Below are 21,080 nucleotides of genomic sequence, written 5' to 3' on the forward strand. Positions count from 1 at the left end.
CAGCATATATGCCCACAATGTTATATGCACAATGGATGTATGCTTCCCTAGACAAACAAAGTTAATTTATTTGTTCAGTATAAAATCTTACTCACTGTAAGTTAGGCTAATTATACTGTTTTCAAACACAAGCATCCATCCATTATTTTTAAGCATGAGTCTTCACTAAGTCGTAACCCTTGTTTACTTGCCCTACCAGTTAATTAGCACTTTGGAATGAAGTGCCTATAGAATTGGCATGTAATTACACAGTTAGAATGACATGCAATTGCTGGGACTGTAATGAACACATAACATGTTGATTTGCACGTTCGTATCTTCTCTCCGTTGCCTACTGGAGGTTTTCAGTGTAAATATTGAAGAGCCAAGCAGGTAGGAGCTGTGTGTCCACAGTATTTAAGCCATAGCCAGCAAGCTGATACAGGTACCACATGAGTCAGCTGTAAAGCTACGCCTCCAGAGACAAGCAAAACAAGCGTTATCAAATGAAAGTGATGACTGCAGGAAAACTGGACCTATGACATGTTTTTCTCCATAATATCTTCCAATTCTCCCGCACACAACACACATGCATGCATGCACGCACATACACACACACACACACACACACACACACACACACACACACACACACACACACACACACACACACACACACACACACACACACACACACACACACACACACACACGCACACACGCATACACATGCACGCAACAACATGCACACACACACACACACACACACACACACACACACACACACACACACACACACACACACACACACACACACACACACACACACACACACACACACACACACACACACACGCACTCACGCACATGCAACTACACTAAAGCTACTGTTTGTGGCCTGTGATCAGCCTCATCAGGAGTAAATCCTAATACCCCCTGCCCCTCGCTTTCCACGTGTTTATGTATAGTTATTCCCTTACTTACTGGATCCTGTTTAACTCCTTGTGTTTTGAAAATACAGGTCTTTGTGTCTGCCAAAAGCTGGCCCACTCACTGGATATCCACTCCCAGTGACCAGTATCTGTGTGCCTCTGAGGTGTTACAGCGACGTTCCTGTTAGAAATGAGCTGCGCTGCTATCTTCTGGAACGAGACAAAGGGAGTACATTGAATTGTATTGTATTGACCGTACCTCCTCTAACATAATACTAATTAATACACTATGTTTGTGATAACAGGCCAAGTTGAAACTGGAGGAAGAAACCAGAATGGTTAAGTGTTTTTTGAACTGAGAAACTTGCTCTGGGAAGGTATACAATTCTAATCTGAATGAATAGTTGTGCTGAAATGTTGTTGTTTTTTGCTGCAGGGCTGAAATATAGTTTATCTCACTGGTCTGTGTAACAATGGGTGGGATTGATTCCATTTGAGGTGTTAGTGTGTTGAATTGAGAAAATCTGGTTGGATTAGTAGTTATTCCATTGTTGGGCAAAAACGTGTTTGGTGTTATATAATATAATAAGCTGCTTGGCTTTATTGATCCACTCCGAACCTCTGATCCACAACATATATACTTATTCTTGTGTTCTCAATGACTTTATTGTGTCCCACCATTGGAATTTCTGCAACCCAAATTGCCTCACATGGAAAGACACTATGTATGGACACAACACTTCTTCCCATACACAGCAAAAAGACCCTGCATCAAATGAGAGAATGCACCCCCAACAGACAGAACAATTTGTTTGTAAAGGTCCTAAAAAATGGTACTCAAAAATATATAAGAATATCAGAGGAAAAGCAAATATGTTTCAGCATTTGATTCAATGCACCGTTTTAAACTAGTTTCAGCTTTCATGTTCTTGCGAAGCTGCTTTGACAAATCTTAGCCCCAAGGCCAAGAGCTAGGGGATCAGTAACACAAACACATTCGTAGTTTATGAACCACTTCTTTAAGAGTCACATTTCAGTATAGCATTTCTTAAATCCGTCTACAATCACAGTAGTTTTTGTAAGTAAAAACTATAAGTAAAAACCACCACAATCTTATTCATAATCTCTCACATATTCTTGCAAAACGAGAACACTACAACAGGCTACGATAAGAAGGCTTAGGTGCAGAGGCTGGCTCCCTAGACTTGGTCAATGAAGTGCATTGAACTGTACCCTAAATACTTTGTTCCTCTGAGAACATAAGATCTTAAACACCTTTGGCTGCCAACTTCCCCAGTCAGGGAGTTCACTTCTTTGCGCCGGCGAAGTGCTTGTTGAGGATGCCCTTGGCAGTGTCCAAGGCTGCGTCGGCTGGCACAGGGATGTGAGGGGCAATCCCAGCCCCCTCCCATGCGGGGCCCTGCGTTGTATCTGAATGGGTGGTGGGGATGCTCAGGAACACTTCACTCTCGCCCACACGGAAGGTCTCAGGGGGGTGGGAGGCGCCGTTGGTGGTCTCGCCCACAATCATGGCCCGGCCATGCTTCTTCATGATGTAGACGAACTCCTCGGCGGCGCCGGCCGTGGCCCCGCTGGTCAGGATGATCAGGCTCTTCTTGGTGCCGTACCTTGCGCCTGAGAAAGAAGACGAGTCATTTTTTTTATCCCTGACGTGCTCTATTCTGCTGACAGCCCACAATTATATTCTGCTTTATCCAAATTGATAAACTCGTTATACAGTAGCCTACACATCATGAAACGGGGAAGTTCATTACCAGTGAGCTCAGACAGAGACCACAGCTCCGTAGTGGTGCCAGAGGGTCTGTCGTACAGTTTGTCCAGCAAGACCTGCTTGTCTGCATCAAAGAAGTAGGAGCAGAAGCCTGCGATGGCAGTGGTGGGTCCGCCCACATTGTTCCTGCAAAAACACATTTTCTAACTCATTCAATATGAAACATTAAACATTTAGGAAATAAAACCTTTCCATATGGTTCAACTGTCCCAATTTACCCCAACTAAATGGTAAGCCACTCTCTAACTCTGTTCATTTTAGTGAACATAAATATGTTTCCGGTAGTTGCTATGCTCATAATTTGAGCTTTGATTTTCACTATGAAGAGATGTCCTACCTGAGATCAACAATCAGAGCATCAGTGTTAACAACTTTGTTCCACACATGTTCCACGATGATCTGGGCAATGGCCTGAACCTCTTCGAAGTCACCAAACATGTCAAAGCGCAGGTAACCAATGTTGTTCTCAAACAGATCCGTGTGGAATGAGACCTTGATCAGCTCAATAAACATCTCTGGAGATGGATTCTGAAATCAACATAAATGTCTCAAAAATATTCCTCATAATTGATATGCAATGTTATTCTATTGAAGGTCTACTGAATTGAACAGACAATTGTTTCAGGCAAATATTCATTTAAAAAAAAGTTATCTTGATTGACATAAAAGTATTCTCAATAGCTAAATGTATTACATAGGCTACGATTCAACATTCATTTCTTACCATTGGTGGCAGGGCTGGGATGTTGTGGGTGGTCTTCAGGCATTTGTCTCCGGACAGTGTCATGAGGTCAGCGGAGAGTTTTGTCTCCAGCTCCACCTTTGAAGATATCAAGTTGTAGTCACCGCTCGTTGCCGCCAGCTTCTCCGCAACGTCCGCTCCGACATTCTCAAAGGCGTAGTTGTCGGCCACCAGAGCGCCAGTAGCCTCAAGAATGGCAGGGACCTCGGCACGGAGGTTAATGATCTTAATGGCAGCGGCCAGGGCATCTTCAGCATCGATCTCAACATCGGGCATCACGCCGGCGACCTCCCAGGACTTCCCTGTGATGGGGTTGACGGACTTAGCCGAGGGCACTGTGACATAGAAGTCGGTGTCCCCAACCTTGATCTTTTCGATTTTCACGGACCCGCCAGCGGTTTTCTCCCCGACAATGGTGGCCCTCTTGAGGTTCTTCAGACAATAGGCGACGTCCTCTGCAATTCCCTTGGTGTTTGCACTGGTCAGGATGATGAGAGGCTTCTTTGTTCCGTACCTCTCGCCCAGCAGTGTGGGCATAGACCACATCTCGGTGGTGGTGTTGGTGGGACGGTCGTACACACTGTCAATGTGAATCAGAGGTTCGGCATCAGTGAAATAAGACACAATGTATGGGATGCCCGACAGATCCCCGCTGCCTGTGTAGCGAAGGTCAAAGATCAGAGCGGACGTGGGCAGGATCTTGTTCCAGACAAGCTCCAGGAGGAGGGTGCCAATCTTGTCGGCCAACTCCTCCCCGATGATGTGGTCGATCCTCAGGTAGCCGATGTTGCCCTCCAGGACCTCCAGCTTAATGGAGCTCTGGAGCACACCGATGAGCTGGTCTGGGGGCAGGGGTGGCAAGGCAGGGGCCACCGATGGGACGTAGTTGGGCTCATGGGAGATGACCAGCCGGGTGTCACTGATGGTGCTCTGGACCCCACCGGTCAGGATGGAGGCGAGAGTGTCAGGGTCGGGAATGCTGAGGATCTCTGTGTTACTGCTTGCAGCGTCAATGGCTTCCTGCATGCCAGTCAGTTTCTCCGGGGAGCAGTAGTTGTCCAGGAGAATTTTAGCCATGCTGACAATCAGGTCGGGTGCGAAAGCGCTGTGGACAGCCACATTGCTGAGGACCAGCACCGATGCCAACAAGAGGAGAGACGTTGCCATCTTGGTGGGTTTCTAGATAGCAGTAAACCACAGTAGTAGCCACTCTGAGGTGGAACGTCCGTCTGCAAAGTGGTCCTTGGTCAAATGAGACCTTTTTTCCTGAAAGGTTTCTGTTAACACACACATAAGAGGATTTTCCTCACAATAAACCTTTAATCTTCTTATCTTGAGTGCTTTGGTAAGACAGTAACAGGCCAACAATGTAGGTGCAACATATTGCCCAAGATATAGATGTTCATTGTATACTTGTTGCTATGCGTGTGAGGTAAGGTTTAACTAGACACAAATGTCAGTTGAGATTATGCTTGGTGGAAATATTCACATCACTGAATGTGTTACACATTTGTGCATATTTTTCATTTGATGAATAAGGCTCACTGATTGTAGATCAGCGTTAATTAAATACATCATTGTTTTCTGAATGAATTATTATTTTGTTTCTACCTTAAAATCAGGCCTTCTGTTGGTCAGCTAGTTGATGTGAAGTGTAATGTTACCTTGAACTGTATATTTTGACAAAAGGTCCTTATACCATACTTAGGCTTATAATCTCTCACTCGTGCTGCACATGATCAATCAGCATTATACTTAGAACATAGAACTTATTATTAAGAACATAGAATTTGAAATAGTCAAGCCATCCACCCCCTCCTCTCTCTTAATGTGCCGTTGGCTGACCCTAAGCATTATGGTCTGTAAATATCACATTGAACTCGAAATAGTTCCGTCTCGGGTAATAATAACTCACAGGTTTATTCAACAGTTTATTCAAAAAGTGTTGATTAGAAATGGAATAAAACTTACCCGCAAGCAATAACATTTGCCATATAGTTTTAACCTACTACACCAGTATATAATAGATAATGGATGTTCCTCTTCTGAAGCTATATGGCCTCTATTTGGTCATGACACTATTCACAATCAGTTGATATTTGATATCATTGATGCTACACAGTAGGAGAACTGAGCACAGTAGTTCACTACAGGTTTGTATGGGTAATGCTCCCTCTACTGACTGTCTGAAGACTCTTCTACATTATGGCAATATGATGTTTCACTCGCAACATGACAAATTACATATCCCTGACAAATGACAAAAAGGACAAATAAGAAATGCATTAACAGATTCATATAGAAAGTATTTGCATTAATCAGATTAAATACATGATGATAGTATAATGAAATGAAATTAAATATTAACCCTTTCTCCTCACACATATTTAGGCCAACAGCAAATGTAGCTTGGGGAGATAAAAAAAAGAAGACATTTAGATATTCATGAAATATGAACAAGAGGATTTATTTGTACATTTCTCATACAAAATGACGCACAGGGATTTTGGTCAAATTCATCGAAGGCAACTACTTTCATCCCAGACCTGCAACAGTCAAGGATCTGTTTATGAAATTAGTTTATAATCATGTCCAAAAAGAAAGCTTTCATAAGGTGCCTTAAGGATTACTAATGTGCAATCTACTATTTAAAGACTTTCAACCTTATTTTGAAAATATATATTTTTTTACAAACTTCGGGGTGGTTATGTTATACCACAGATATGTCAGATTTCTGAAAAATAATTATAATAAATAACATTTCTGTTAGAAATCACACACGACAAAAAACATAATTCACAAATACAGGACAAACAAAGTAAACATTTACAGGAAAGTGAAAGAATAACATGACCATTATTTCCCTTGATCTCGCTTTAAAAGCCTAGCTGCAATGATTCTCTGTGCAACACTCAGAGCATCATTTGCCTGAGCAACAACGTGTGGCTCGACCCCGGAAACACTCCACACTTTCCCAGTAACAGCACTCAAGACCACCTGGTTAGGTATGGAGGCATACAGGATACTGTTCCCGATCTGGTAGGTGGCACTGGACAGGGACCCTCCGATGGTCGGCTCCCCGATCACCGTTGCCCTGTTAAGGTCCTTCATGGTCCGCGTGAACGCCTCGGCAGCCGACCCCGTCATGTGGCTAGTGAGGATGTAGATATCCTTGGTGGAGCCGTACCTCTGACCCTGGATCTGAGGCAGGGTCATGACCTCGGTCATGGTGGTTGTGGAGCGATCAAATACGGTGTAGAGGTGCCTCAGGGGCTCAGCATCGAAGAAGTAGGTGCAGAGGAGTGGAATGGCTGTGGAGTAACCACCTGTGTTGTATCTCATGTCGATGATCATTGTGTCTGTGTTCACCAGCTTGCTCCACACCAGTTTAATCAGCTCAGGGCCGATGGCTCTCATCACTTCTATGTCTGCCATCATGTCGAACCTGAAGTAGCCCACGTTCCCGGGCATCACCTCAATCTTGAACAGCGCGTCAATGATGTAACCCACCTCCTCAGCTGTTGGGATTTTTGGCATGTCATGCAGAGACTCGGGTTCGATGTCGCAGTAGAATATGTGCAGCCGGTGGTCACCTGATGTCTCCTGGAGGTCAGCTGTCAGTTGGGATGCCAGAGACTCATAGTCCACCACCGATCGATACGAGCCCTCGGCCCATTTGATGAGCAGCACTCTGCTGACCTTGTTGGCAACCTCAGGGATGGCGTAGTGTACTTCCAGGAGCTCCCCCGTCCCCTCCACCAGTGAGCGAACCTCCCTGTGAAACTCTATGATCTCATGGGTGTGGTCAACGGCCTCCTCAGCAAGCACTATGGCGTCAGGGACCACGCCTCCACCTAGCCAGCACTCCCCGTTGTTGTCTATGATGTTTATGAAGGGGATGGTGATGACAATGTCGGTGTCTTCCACCTGGAAGGACTTGGAGTGCATCAGGGTCCCGGATGTGATTTCCCCGATGACGGTGCCACGGTGCAGAGACTGCATCAAATAAGCAAATTCCTCCCCAGCACCAGCAGTATAGTAACTAGTCAGGATGTACACTCCCCGTTTAGACCCGTAGGGTGGGCCTGGGAGGCCGGAAAGCGTGTTAAACTCAGTGGTGGTGTTCTGGATCCTGTCGTATAGGGTGAAGAAGTGGAACTGTTGTGATGGGTCTTGGAGGAAGGAGAGCAGGATGCCCATGGAAGCTGAGGACCCGCCTGTGTTGTATCGCAGATCGATGATGAGGTTCTCTGTGTCTTTGAGGGGCTCCCAGATTTTTTGGGCAATCTGCTCTCCTAATTTGGCCATCACTGACACATCTCCAAACTTGTCGAAGCGGAGATAACCAGTGTTTCCAGTTAAGATGCGTACTTTGAAGACTGTATCCACCAGGTTTGTGAGAAATGCTGGATCGTTTGGTATGTTCTCAGGTTCAAAGTCTTCCTCAATGATAACCGGGTGATCTTGGGTCAGTTTGATCACCAAACGAGGGTCCTCTGACACAGACTGCAGTTCGTAGTTGATTTTATTCGCCAGGTCCTCCTCTGAAATTACAGAAAAAAAATCGGTGGATTCCAGATGTTGAAGGAGAGCCGGTACTCTGTCTGTGAATGAGTAGTACTGCCTGATGATGTCAGAGACGCTCTGGACAGCGTTTGGAATGGCACTCCTGACAGCCAGTAGATTTTTGGCATTGGCAACAGCCTCCTTGGCATTGATATTTACAGAGGGAGATACTCCACTCACTTCCCAGCTTTGGCCTGTTATTGGGTTCACTGACCTGGCCACAGGAACTGTGATGTAGAAACCAGAATCTCCTATTCTTATCTTCTCCACTTTCACTGACCCCCCGGCTGACCTCTCTCCAACAATTATAGCCCTGTTCAAATGCTTCAGAGTGTAGGCGATTGCCTCAGCTGCACCCATAGTACGCTTACTGGTTAATACGATGAGGTCTTTTCTCTTTCCATACCTCTCTCCCATGATAGATGACATAGTCCATAGCTCCTTAGTGGTGTTGGAGGGCCGATCAAACACTGTGTCAATGTGAATGAGAGGTTCTGGGTCGGAGAAGTAGGAGATGATGAAAGGGACTCCGTCCAGCTCCCCAGCTGTGCTGTAGCGCAGATCAAAGATTAACGAGGAGGCGTGGGTGACCTTGGTCCAGATGTTTTCCTGGAGCAGCGGGCCAAGCTTGGCTGCGGTCTCCTCCCCTATAATCCGGTCGATCCTCAGGTAGCCGACATTGTTCTCAAGGAACTCCAGCTTCACAGAGTTTCTGACCAGCCGGATGAGCTGCTCCGTGGGAAGAGATGGGAGAGCAGGCGGCATCACCGGGACAAAGTTTGGCTCGAAGGACACAGTCAGCCGAGGGTCATTGAGTGCACCCTGCACGCCAGCCGTCAGCACAGATGCTAAGGTCTTGCGGTCAGATATTTTGAGGATTTCTCCGCTGTTGATGGCTTGCTGAATGGCCTCCTGCATCCCGACTAGATTCTCAGGGAAGCAGTAGTTGTCGAGGAGAATTTTTGCCATATCCAGCACCAGAGCTGGCTGGAAAGAAGCGCTGGAGTAGAGAACATGGCAAAAAAGCACCAGCAACGCTTGTGAGAACCGACTTACTGCCATTATGGTGGAGAATGTTATATTTGATCTGCGTTCATTCATTCAGAGGGACGGTCCTTTGTCAGGAGAGAATGGTGTTCACCGGCAGGTTTCGGACAACAACAACGACATAAGAGGCTTCTGTTCTCAATAAACCTTTAATCGTATTATCTGCGGTGCGTCCGCCAGACAAACACAGACTATTTTTTTTTCTCAAATTGGAGATGTTACATCGAAGGTATTATGAAGTAGGTATTTGGGTATGCCAGTACCTTTTCTAGTTTTACTGTATTTAATTTGTTGTATTACTGTAAAGAACGAGGCTTCTGTCGGGATGTATTTAGTTTTAGGCATCAAATCAAATCAAAAAACCTTCGCATCCCATATTCTTTATTAGAATTTCTATGAAATGCTCTACCATGTCATAGACATTTTCTTGATAAAAAAGAGGATGAGATAGAGAAAATAGATTAGAGAAGATTGTAGAGGTCAAATACTACCTGATTAGTATGAAAGCCCCCTGTGAAACTCACAGTCAGTTATAAGGCAGTGTGGTTTGGCCAGGTGGAGGTAAGGTTCAGGCTTTATGAGGTCATGTCTGGGGCGAGTGGATGAGATGATTACACAGTTTGTGTTCACGTGTGTACATGTGATACACTGCCTTGAACACGGGATTTAGGATGAAAACCAAAGATTTAGCAGAAGTCATTATAAACATGAACATGGACTACCATTAGTTTGAAAATGCTCACAGTATATATTCACCATTTACACTTTTTTACTCACTGATTTTAATGACATTTCCACTGTGTTCATTTAGGTTGGAATATAATTTAAGGTTGAGTGAGTTCAAAACGGAAATTTAAAGGCAGGCTAATACAAGCCTTACAACACTGGGAATTTTTACAACCCATAATTACGCAACCACATATAATCTAATGCTGCAGCACAGTATGTACGTTAATCTCACTTTAACTTCTAATACCCAGTCTTACATAAGCCCGTCTGGTGATTCTTTGTGACCAATCAGGACCTGGAATCTCATTTTAAGACTCCACTCCCGGTGCATTGCTCACTGCGTCATTTAAGAGGGCATGTTTGGCACTAATATGGATAGAGAGGAGGTCATCAGGGGGAGGAACTCATTTAGGCAATTGTGTTCTCGGTTAATTAGGCTAAAATCAGACGTCACGTAGTGTTTTAATGGAAAGGTGGTATATTAAGACTGGGCTTTATTTGTTTTTATTGTCAAGTGGTGATGTAAGTGTCTACATCCAGACATTTTCATCCCCTCCTGACAAACATTAGCTTCATTAGGAGGGGACCCATCACCTCTGATTAGAATACATTGATGTGCATTGACCATAGATAGACATCAAATGAATTGTGTCTTTCCCATAATGGCGTTTGTAAGATTATTTTTCTAAGAAGGGTGCATAATGCCACCTGGAGTGTGTTGTTTGAATAACTATAAAGCCAAGGTTGGCGCTTTACTGCCACCTGCAGTTATGGAATGTTTGATCACGAGTATAATTCATTGGCTGATCCTTCCTGGTGACCTGGATGGAATTATGTGATCCTTCCTAAACCCATAGGAAATCCCACTCAGTTGACTACTTCAAAATGGTGGAAGTCCTCAATGGTGCTGCTCGTGCTAAAATTGACTTTTGGGCACTGGAGTCCTTTATCTACCACTATGGTATTGACTAATGTGTGACCTGTTCACAACTGAAATATGGTCTGGTTTTGACATGTTGGGATCAACATGTACTGAGACGTGTGTGCAGTATTTGCGTTTAAATAATTACAAAGATATTCAAAATAACTGAAAATGAATGAAGTAGTAAGATATATAAGAAAAAAATAATACATTCAAACCAATTCCTTACTTTATAGAACAATTATACATTCAAATGAACACACAGTTACAAAAAGATACTCCGTTTTAAGTTTTATGGATGTGTTGAGACAACTGCTTATTGTTCACCTGTAGAGTGCGCTCTTTACACATTATTCAATGTAGAGCTTCCACAAAAGTTTAACTTTATAAATGCACATTGAATATTCATATAGTACAACTGCAGTTATGTAATAGTGCAACCTTTACCTATAATCCACAATCTCTGACTCTAATATGAAACTAATGAGAACAATCCATATTTATTTCAAAGCAATAATTTAGAAGTCATAATCAGAAATTCCCTGCTATAAAAATACTTAAAACTCTAATACCATTAAAACCTGTAGAGCAAGATAGTCCTCATAGCCAACTGATAAATAAAAGACACTATGTACAAACTCTTTCGATATCATGCTAATTTTGTTATAGATATCAAACTACAGATGCACACAGACTTAATACAGACGTAGGATCTTCATTTGAGCCAGGTTGCTACAGCAGGAAAATAATCCTGCAACAAATGTGAATTATTATGTGGATTATAATTCATGGACATTTTTGTAGGGGTTGCTAATTTTTTTGTTAGGGCAAATCAAGTCTGAAATGTCAAAGAGGTAATGACAAACTTGAGAATCCTTTCAAAAACTCCAATACACGACAAGTTTACATTTCCTGCTGTGCAGGAAAATCCTCAGCAACAAAAGAGTGATCAAACTAGAAAAGTGCATTTTCTGAAGAAAGTGTGATGTGCATGCTAGCTGGTGAAGGATTGATTTGATTGATACGATAGCATGAACATGTGAAAGTTGGCTTGGTGTCTCTAGCTTGAACAGTTCAAGAGTTATGGTTGGTAGGTTATTTTATGTAAATGTATGCAAATGTACATAGTTATAGTTAAAAAAATAAAGAAATAATTGAAGTTAGGATAGCCTGAAGATGTGAATGTTTGTTTGGTGCCTATAGCTTGAACAGTTGAGGAGTTATTTTATGCAAATGTGTGCACATTTTTATCGTTATGAAAGTTTTCAACAATTGCGAGTTAGGATAGCCTGAACATCTAAATGTTGCTTCAGTATTTCTAGCTTGAACAGATTAAGACGTACTGTTGGGGAGTTATTTTATGCACATTTATTCAGTCATAGTTGATACATGTGTCAAAGAATTTGAAGTTAGGATAGCCTGAACATGTGAAAGTAGGTTTAGTGTCTCGAACTTGAATGGCTGAAGAGTTATGCAAATGAATGCACATATATATAGTTATAATTGATACAAGTTTTTTTTTTGTGTGTGTGTTTTTTGTTGTTGAATTTTACCCCTTTTTCTCCCCAATTTCGTGGTATCCAATTGTTTTTTTAGTAGCTACTATCTTGTCTCATCGCTACAACTCCGGTACGGGCTCGGCAGAGACGAAGGTTGAAAGTCATGCGACCTCCGATACAGAACCCAACCAAGCCACACTGCTTCTTAACACAGCGCGCATCCAACCCGGAAGCCAGCCGCACCAATGTGTCGGAGGAAACACTGTGCACCTGGCAACCTTGGTTAGCGCGCACTGCGCCTGGCCCGCCACAGGAGTCACTGGTGCGCGATGAGACAAGGATATCCCTACTGGCCAAGCCCTCCCTAACCCGGACGACGCTCGGCCAATTGTGCGTCGCCCCACGGACCTCCCGGTCACGGCCGGTTATGACAGAGCCTGGGTGCGAACCCAGAGTCTCTGATTGATACAAGTTTTTAAGTATCTGAAATGAGGATAGCCCAAACATCTTGACGTTGGTTTGGTGCCTCTAGATGAAATGGTTCAAGAGTTACTGTCAGTGGGTTATTTTATGCAAACGTATGCACATTTATATAGTTATAGTTGATTACGATTTGAGAGAATGTGAAGATACAATAGCCTGAACATATGACAGTTGGTTTAGTGTCTCTAACTTGTACTGTTCAAGAGTTACTGTTGGTGAGTTATTTTATGCCAATTTATGCAAACGTTTATCGTTCTACTTGATTAAAGTTTTAGAGAATCTGAAATTAGAATCGTCTGGAAATGTGAAAGTTGGTTTGGTGTCTCCAGTTTGAACGTTTCAAGAGTTATTGTTGGTGAGTTATTTTATGCTAATGGTGGCCAGTCTGTTGGGGCAGTCTGCACATTGGGACGTTGGATTCATGTTAATAGCTTAAGTCGTTTAAGCGTCTGAGAGAACAGAATAAATTAAATTATAATAATGATATGAGTATGTAAGAAATCTAGAGTTGTGTATTGCTTTGCATGCGCACCTAACTAAGATCCTACATCTGTAGATCCAATTTATGATCTATATTATTTTCTAAAACCCTAATAATAATAATGATAACGCTCATAAATAATTTATAAATATTGTATCATAGGCTTTATTGCTATTCTAGACAGACTGTGCATTTGCTGAACATACTGTATACTCAATAAAATAACTCAAATGCATCTCACAACAGAACTGTACAGATTTACAGTAACGGGTTAAGGGGACCCCCATGGATGTTACCTCTCACTACCTACATCCACACTTTGCCACCTTCATCTCCTCGTACGGGTGTCGTATAGTGATGACACCATTCTCCTGGTACATGACCGTGATGGGGTCGAGTTTTGTGGGAACGCAACATGCCATGTTGGCTTTTTTGGGGTTCTTGAGATTGACCAGGGTCTGGATGAGGGCGTGTTTGGAAGGGGTCATGTCGTCAGTCAGGGGGTAGTAACACACCCCTCTACACTCAAAGGCGTCATACTCAGGGGGCGCTACGATCCACTGGTCCCAGCCGATGTCTTTGAAGTTGACTCGCATGGAGGTCCGTCGGCAGTAGTTGGTGTCCGCCTGCCTCTTCCGCCTGGGGTGTAGGTCCACGGGGATCTCATTGTAGTCGGTCCCTTGCCAGTCGCTCCCTGAGAAGAGTGTCTCTTCCTCATGAACTATCATCTCCCTCAGCTCCTTCTTGGCCTCTCTCTTCCTGCTCCCCAGGTCGTCGGAGAAGACGATCAAAGCAGCTGCCGTGTTATCCCTCACGCCCACGCCCACGCCCACGCTCACGTCCAAACCTCCGCCTTTGAAAGGCCCACAGTCCCACCTGTCGACCACCACTTCAAACTCACTGGCCCGGCGGTCCGACTTGACCCAACTCTGGATGGCAGTGGTCACATCGAAAGTTTCCCAAGAGTGATGGGTCCCAATGACCTCTTTCCCATCCACAAGGTGGGCAATGGCCTTGTTTCCTTTATACTCCACTTCATAGACCTTTATGGAAGCCCCAATCCCATTGGTAGAGGTTGAGGTTGTCCTATTATCCAGCAGGGTGAACAGCCTGAGTTCTGCCATGTTGACCTCTTCGTGATTTGGGACAGTTACATTGAACAGAAGTCTGTGTTTTGACTTGGTGCCATTTTTTTCAGAGTGACTGACATCTGCAACATTGGGCAAAAGGCATATACATAGTTTCATATTTGATATCACTTATTTGTATCAACAGCCTTAGAGGCACACAGGCTTAATAATCATACATTAATACAGTGTCTATGTATGAAAATGTTGTGATCATTGATAAAACCCCCCAAATTCATGTTTGACTTGCCTATGTACATACCTTGAACGGTGAAGCTGCGAATGACATCAGAACGAGGCATCGAGGACGTGTCGGAGGCATACTTGTTGTACAGTTCAATCATGAACGGCGGCGGGTATATCTTGCTGTGCTCCCGTGGGACATCGGATAAATTGAGTTTCCTCAGAAACTCTTCCTTCATGGTTCCCAGAAAGCTGTGTAACCTGTCCTCCTCTTCGACCAGGTCCTGCTCGGAAGTCTCAGAGAAGCCCCCACGATCTTCACTTTGGAGGACATCGTTTAGTGGTTTGCACCGAAAGGAGCCCGTGGACACCAGCAAACTCAGACATATCTGGAAGAGGAAACGCCTTGAGCACTGCATCTTCAGATCAGATCCTTCCCAATCGACACGCTTTACCTTCCCAGTTCCCACTATGTATTTAAAACTGACTTTGGGTGACAATCTGTTGAAATTGAGATTCTTCTACGCTAGGACTATAGTTCTGGGGGTCCACTCCCATGCTCTGGAGTAAACAGTAGCCTCATGTCAACCGAAATAGTAGCACGGCCATTCTTATCTCGACCATTGATGTCTTGTTTTAGGCTTTGTTATCGTTAGAGGGCTTGAAGTTAATGAAGATTCTGTAAACATTTGCAGACACACTGCGATAATGAGAGAGACGCTGGAAATTGTGGGGCTACTGACAAACACTTTACTAAATTCTTCCCTCTTGCTTCCCACATGCGGGTCAAAGCTCAAGCCAACGGAAATCAAAATGTATATGTTCGGAAAGGCAGTGAAATACATATCAGGGTTGGGGAGTAACTGATGCACATGTAATCTGAATATTAAAAAAACTGCAACTGTAATGAATTAAATTACCAGCTAAAATATTGTAATCAGATTACAGATACTTTTGAAAAACTAGATTATTGCTTCTTGGATTACTACTGAATTTAGAAAGGATGTTTGCAATAAAAATAAATGACACCTTTCTGTTTTCTCAATGACATTCATTTCAGAAATGACAAAATAGGTGCAAGTTTAAGTTGGCTCCATCTGAGTGTGTCTGGGCACAAGTCAGAAACCACTATAATGATCCTTTTTGTCTTATTTTAATGCCTCGTAAGGGAAAAGTAATCTAAAAGTAATCTGATTATGTTACTGAGGTTGGGTAATCCCAAAGTTATATTACCGATTACAATTTTGGACCAGGAACTAGTAATTGTAACGGATTACATTTAGAAAGTAACCTACCCAACCCGGTACATAGTAAGACTTGTTTATCTTTCAGAAACAATATAGATATCATACTTGTTCAACAGAGAAAACAGTAACAAATGTACTTTTCAATTTTAGTTACAGGTTAAATTGGTAGCACTGAATGAATCAAGCTGCATCATTCTATGTTGGGTAGAACACCTTCTTCATCACCAGTGTGTCATACTAGTGGCTAGGATCAGTGTCATTGTGGGGGGTACATCAGAGGCAAATGTGTCTGAGGACGTTGGCCTGAGTCAGGGGCACTCCTCCCACCCCTCCCTATAAAAACAGAGTGAAGACCATTGAAATATCCTCTGACATACATTTTCCAATGCGTTGGAAATGAAGGGACTTTCTTAACCTGTCTGAAATGAGTAACACATTCCTATCTCTGAAACATTCCTGGAGCAGCCTTTAATTCTAATATTAGCCTATTGACTAAAACAGTAAGTATGTAGGATGCTCTTTTATGTATCATCATAGGATGATGATACACAAGGAGGACTCAGGCCAACATCATCCTAAAATGATTACAACGGCACACAATCTTCCATGTTTTTCATTATACAAACTATACTTTATGTTCTATTCAGTTCATTTCCATGTAAGTTTACAGTCAATCTGGGCAATATTTTGGCAATTTAAGCAGAAACGATAAAAAACGGACATATTCACAATTCAATTACAGTTTCTCTCAATGGCTTTGGCTCAATTCTCGAACGAGAATTATTTTTTTCAAAACAAATCTCTGAACAATTACTTTCTTGTTCACACCAGATTTGAATTTCCTTTTCATTTAAGCAAATTTGCACGTGTTTTGGCACGTGTGCAAAAGAGGAAGTACAATTGTCTACAATTTGCAGAATAACTACATGCACATGGCTGATCAAAACCGACGAGTTGATTCTCAGTGAAACTGTCATATACTCTTCACAACTTCTAAGCATTCTGTCATCGTGTGAGCCATCACGTGCCAAATGATCCATTTGAATGATCAAAATCTGTCAGACATACATGTATATTCCATAAATATCTATGACATGGAATGTTTGTGATGTCTGCTAAATTGGAAAAGGACCTGCCAGGCCAACAAGAGTGACAGGATGACCACCAAGAAGGTGGGAACTTGTAGTGTTACGTACTGTGAGGAGGTACAATTGATTGTTTTTTTTTTACAGAACTACCATTTTGTGTCAAATTTTCTGTTCACTGTGTATGACTTTACATGTAAGAAATATGTCAAAATGGACATGCAAATGTGAATTTTCTGTTTACATGTAACACATTGCTACAATTGTTTTTTTTATACTGTATACATACAAATGTACAGTATTGACTTTTCCCAGTAAACTTTTATCTACTGTTGAAGTCGGTATCTAAAAAGCTCAGTGTGATACACAATAGCATTCAGCTAGACAAAACTGACATTATTGTATATGATATTAAGCAGTCAGTGTCTACAAAAAAAGTAGAACAAAACTGAAATGTGTGTATAACAAACATTTCCAGGGTTGACTGTCATGGTGAACAAACATCTAAACATTTTGATCAGTATGGCTCACACGATGACAACATTTTTATTTATTTTGGTGGCATTGGCCAATTCACTGACACAGTAATTAGGTTTTGAAGCATGAAGGAAATGTTTTGGGTGAGTTACTACATTTTTGCAGACGTGCAATAGAGTTGTGATGTCCCATAAAACAGTTGTGACAATTGTACTTACAGTTTAGAGAATGTTCAGACGGTTTCAGAAAATGAGCCAAAGCGATTGAGAAAAACTGTAATGGGGAAATAGAAGTTACATAGCACAATATTCTCAACACCTTTGTGGTAGTTTTACATGAATCAACTGTACATACAGTATGATGTTGAAAATGTCAGATGTAATAATTGTGCACTAGTGGTGTATTGTTTCATCAATAACATCAAAACAATAAATCTCAGGTCCACATCTTCAAAAATGGCAATTTTGTAACTATTTTCTATTTCAAAACAGCAGGTGGCAGCAATGTGCTGCGTATCTCCCTTTTCTTTGAAAATGATGACAGCGGAACCCTAATTCAAACTAATGCAACCATTACATTTGATATTCCACAGTGAGTACCTATAAGATGACCACAGTATGCATACAGTCAGAAAACGATATGGAATTATTTATTAAAATAGTACAATCTCTCATGCATTAACCATTTATCTTAGCAGATTATTTCAAACACCTAGTGAACACTACATAAACGACAGGCAAAGCATAGTTTAGGATTCCATCAATTATTTACACAAAAAAAGTCCCATTTAGTTGTATTAGTTACAAGATTATTTACAGAGGTTGAGCTTCTGAGTCTGGTGCCGTAGGAAGACTTGAGTCCAATAGTCTAAGTGCAGTATATGGCAATAGGGTCCAGTATTTGAGTTACTCTGGAGTCTGGGTATAGATCAAGAGCCAGCTCTGGATGGCTGAAGGCTTGGAACTGACAGTTAGTCAAACAGTCCCCAAATCACCTACAGTCGAGCTGCTGAATGACAGAGGAAATCCTGTGTGAATCACACTCATCGGAGGGTCAGACATAGCGTTCTCTGCATCCCACCACCCGTAAAACCCTTATCTATAATCCATATCTCCCTCCATGGCGAGTTCATCCATTGTAGTCTCATCCAAAGATGTATTTCTTTTTGTACTCTATTGACTGAATGTCTCTCCTGCTCCACTCTGTCTGATTCATTGTCATCTTTTTTATGCATTTATGCATTGAGGCTCTTTCCCGGGTGGTTCTACCGGCAGCCACAGGTCTCCACAGACATGTTGGGGTAAACCTTCAGCACCATGTTCCGGCTGGGGTCCAGGAAGAGAACACTCAGAGAGCTCATCCTGTCCGGAACACAGCAGGGCTCCGGAATGCCGGGAACGATTCCCACCGCCCTCACAATGCTCTGGATGGTGGCGTGGTTCGAGGGCCGGAGAACCTGGGAGCCAAAGAGGGAAAGAAGCTGGAGTTGAGAGGGATTGTCTTTCACAAGGAAATATGAGGATGACATCACATTTGTCAGGCATATATTTAATACAGCATACCCTGTATGCAGTATCATCGGATGAATTAAATCAATTTCAAGCATATTTTCAAGACAGTGGAACATTTTATTTACTAAATAAATACTACACGACACACTGAAGTAAAACACTACACTAACTTACCTTTGGAATAGGAAATCTGCAGGTGCCTGCACAGTAGTAGGCATCAAAGGCTTTCGGGGCTAACACCCACTCGCTCCAGCCGATGTCTGCAAAGTCCACTCTCAGGTAGCGTCGGGCGCAGACCCTGGGCTCACTCCACTGTCTCCTGCGAGCCTTTTTCATGGTCCTCTCATCAAAGCTCAGCACCTGGGGCTTATTCAAGCCGTCACTGCTGTCCTGGCCTTGCTTTCGCCCATGTTTCATTGAGGGCTTAATCTTGGGAGCAAAATAAGTGCTCTCCCATAGTTCATGGTTCTTCAGGGTGTGAAACTGGACTTCAGGCAGGTCATTGTTCTGTATTTGGTCCAGGGGGGACACTGCTTCTCTTTTCAGCCTGGAGGCTGGAGGAGATGCATTGGGGGACCGGGTGGGCTCCTCGCCTGAAGGGAAAGGCCCGTACCTCTGCAAGGTCATGGCCACGCTGTTGGGCTCAGATATGGACATGTCGTTGGCATACACCAGGACGTATGGTAGGCTGGCTGGAGAGAGGCGCTCCTGGTTCCTCTGGGGCCTCACCCCAAAGTCAAACTCTGCAGAGATGAGGAGCTCTCCCAGGACGTGGGCCTCTTTGACTACACCGGAGACTTCCCTTGTCTGCCAGGACCCTCTCTTGGGAGGGGGCAGGGTGACGTTGCCCAGCGGGGAGGCAAAGGCAGAGTTCGGGGACGTTCCTCTGAAGAGGAGCTGGGACGGGGGAAGATGCTGGAGGCGACAGGAAGCGTTTCGGGAGCGCCGGCAGATCCAGGGCCGGTGGCGGGGACGCTGGTCCAGGAAGTAGAATGTGGCGGACAGGATGACCTCCGACTCTTGGATGGTCGACAGGTTGAAATGGAACCACACGCTGTTCGCGGAGACTCCTGCAAAGAAAAGAAAGACATGATTGTGTGTGTCGACAGCATTTTTAATTCTACACATTCTTTTTCAACATGTAGCCTACTTTCCACAGCTTTTCTGCAACCACAATGTCATAAAAGCCACAAATTATTATCTGTGGGTGAAATATCATCACATACAATAGGCTACAGTGCAATCATTATGGCATGATTACACTGATTGCGATACACACTATTTTGACTACCATAAACAATATTCTTAATGTCAATGTCATCCCTTGACTCCCACTAATGTTTGAAAAATAACAATAGCCCCTGAATAGGTCTCAGCCATATGGAAATGCTTAGGAGAGCACGGAATAGAGTTGTCTGTGTGCCTTTAATAGTGCCTGAGTGAGTGTCATAATAGCCTCTTGTCTAACATCTCATGAATAGTAACAGTAGCCCACACTCTCTGATCACAGTGAGCCTATACCAAAACGGTGACAGGGCATGGGGGTGCTTATATAAAACGCATACAATAGCCCAACTAAATTATTATTAACTTTTTGCTCTTGCAAAATTATGTTTATGTCACTTTGTATGGTTCCAAGGCTACTCTAGCTGCTGCGTTCAAAGTACCCTGCCTACAGCTGTCAGCAGCCCACCACGTTCATATTAAGTGTGATATTCTGGTATCATGCAGTAAAATATGAACATGTAGGAGAACACTCACTTGGAATAGATTTAAAACTTCTCACGGTATTTCCGTCTCGATAACGATGAGGCTCCTTACTGTACTTTTCATAGAGTTTGAACATATTGATTGAGACCATGTCCCGCGATGCGGTTTCGCGCGCGGAGGAGTGATCCGTAGCCTGTTCGATATTGCTGCCGTGCTGCGTCATGTCGGATGGCTCCACGGATGAAACTTCCCCAATACTGGAATTTAAAAATAATAACAAATGCACCAGATGTAATAATATCTTTGCCATATTTTCGATTCAAAACGCGTTATTCCATCAAGTTAGGTCTTTCTTTAGTATTTGAATGTGACAAAATGTGAGAAAAGCCGTCCACCGTTTGATCTGCAGTGCAATTCCAGGATGCGCTTGATTGGTGTTATCCTTTTACTCATATGTAGATTGGCGTTAAGTGTTTAAAAAAGGTAAATCGTATGTCAGGCACACTTCACAGCTTATAGCTCCACACTTGTTTAATACTACTAGAGAGACCAGGGGAAAGCCTACGGC

At 43.1% G+C, this 21,080-nt stretch overlaps 3 protein-coding genes across 3 annotated transcripts; all 3 read right to left on the reverse strand.

Annotated features, from left to right (window-relative positions):
• Window positions 1-1,552: 1,552 nt before the first annotated feature.
• LOC118357525 (retinol-binding protein 3-like) lies at window positions 1,553-13,173 on the reverse strand. Its single transcript, XM_035734711.2, has 5 exons — window positions 6,416-13,173; window positions 3,428-3,742; window positions 3,041-3,231; window positions 2,687-2,829; window positions 1,553-2,546 (listed from the first exon to the last, which is right to left on the reverse strand). The coding sequence occupies exons 1-5, from the start codon at window positions 9,110-9,112 to the stop codon at window positions 2,218-2,220; spliced, it is 3,675 nt and encodes a 1,224-aa protein (XP_035590604.1). The 5' UTR covers window positions 9,113-13,173; the 3' UTR covers window positions 1,553-2,217.
• Window positions 13,174-13,314: 141 nt separating this feature from the next.
• On the reverse strand, window positions 13,315-16,428 carry LOC118357528 (growth/differentiation factor 2-like). The gene is made up of 2 exons (XM_035734713.2): window positions 14,562-16,428; window positions 13,315-14,382 (listed from the first exon to the last, which is right to left on the reverse strand). Exons 1-2 carry the CDS (start codon window positions 14,899-14,901, stop codon window positions 13,475-13,477), a joined length of 1,248 nt encoding a protein of 415 aa, XP_035590606.1. The 5' UTR covers window positions 14,902-16,428; the 3' UTR covers window positions 13,315-13,474.
• A 1,490-nt stretch (window positions 16,429-17,918) lies between these two features.
• LOC118357527 (growth/differentiation factor 10-like) lies at window positions 17,919-21,059 on the reverse strand. Its single transcript, XM_035734712.2, has 3 exons — window positions 20,564-21,059; window positions 18,977-19,872; window positions 17,919-18,747 (listed from the first exon to the last, which is right to left on the reverse strand). Exons 1-3 carry the CDS (start codon window positions 20,820-20,822, stop codon window positions 18,556-18,558), a joined length of 1,347 nt encoding a protein of 448 aa, XP_035590605.1. The 5' UTR covers window positions 20,823-21,059; the 3' UTR covers window positions 17,919-18,555.
• Window positions 21,060-21,080: the final 21 nt, after the last annotated feature.

Source organism: Oncorhynchus keta, chromosome 24 (assembly GCF_023373465.1).
Source record: "Oncorhynchus keta strain PuntledgeMale-10-30-2019 chromosome 24, Oket_V2, whole genome shotgun sequence".
Taxonomy (NCBI): Eukaryota; Metazoa; Chordata; class Actinopteri; order Salmoniformes; family Salmonidae; genus Oncorhynchus; species Oncorhynchus keta.

Coding starts and splice junctions, on each gene's coding strand:
- LOC118357525 (XM_035734711.2), bottom strand. CDS start 9,112: ATGAATGAACGCAGATCAAATATAACATTCTCCACCATAATGGCAGTA. Junction 3,743..6,415: donor TGAGTGCTGTTACTGGGAAA/GTGTGGAGTGTT, acceptor ATCACAGGGAAG/TCCTGGGAGGTCGCCGGCGT. Junction 3,232..3,427: donor TCCCAGCCCTGCCACCAATG/GTAAGAAATGAA, acceptor TGTTGATTTCAG/AATCCATCTCCAGAGATGTT.
- LOC118357528 (XM_035734713.2), bottom strand. CDS start 14,901: ATGCAGTGCTCAAGGCGTTTCCTCTTCCAGATATGTCTGAGTTTGCTG. Junction 14,383..14,561: donor TCGCAGCTTCACCGTTCAAG/GTATGTACATAG, acceptor CCAATGTTGCAG/ATGTCAGTCACTCTGAAAAA.
- LOC118357527 (XM_035734712.2), bottom strand. CDS start 20,822: ATGGCAAAGATATTATTACATCTGGTGCATTTGTTATTATTTTTAAAT. Junction 19,873..20,563: donor AAGTTTTAAATCTATTCCAA/GTGAGTGTTCTC, acceptor TTTTCTTTGCAG/GAGTCTCCGCGAACAGCGTG. Junction 18,748..18,976: donor GCAGATTTCCTATTCCAAAG/GTAAGTTAGTGT, acceptor TTTGGCTCCCAG/GTTCTCCGGCCCTCGAACCA.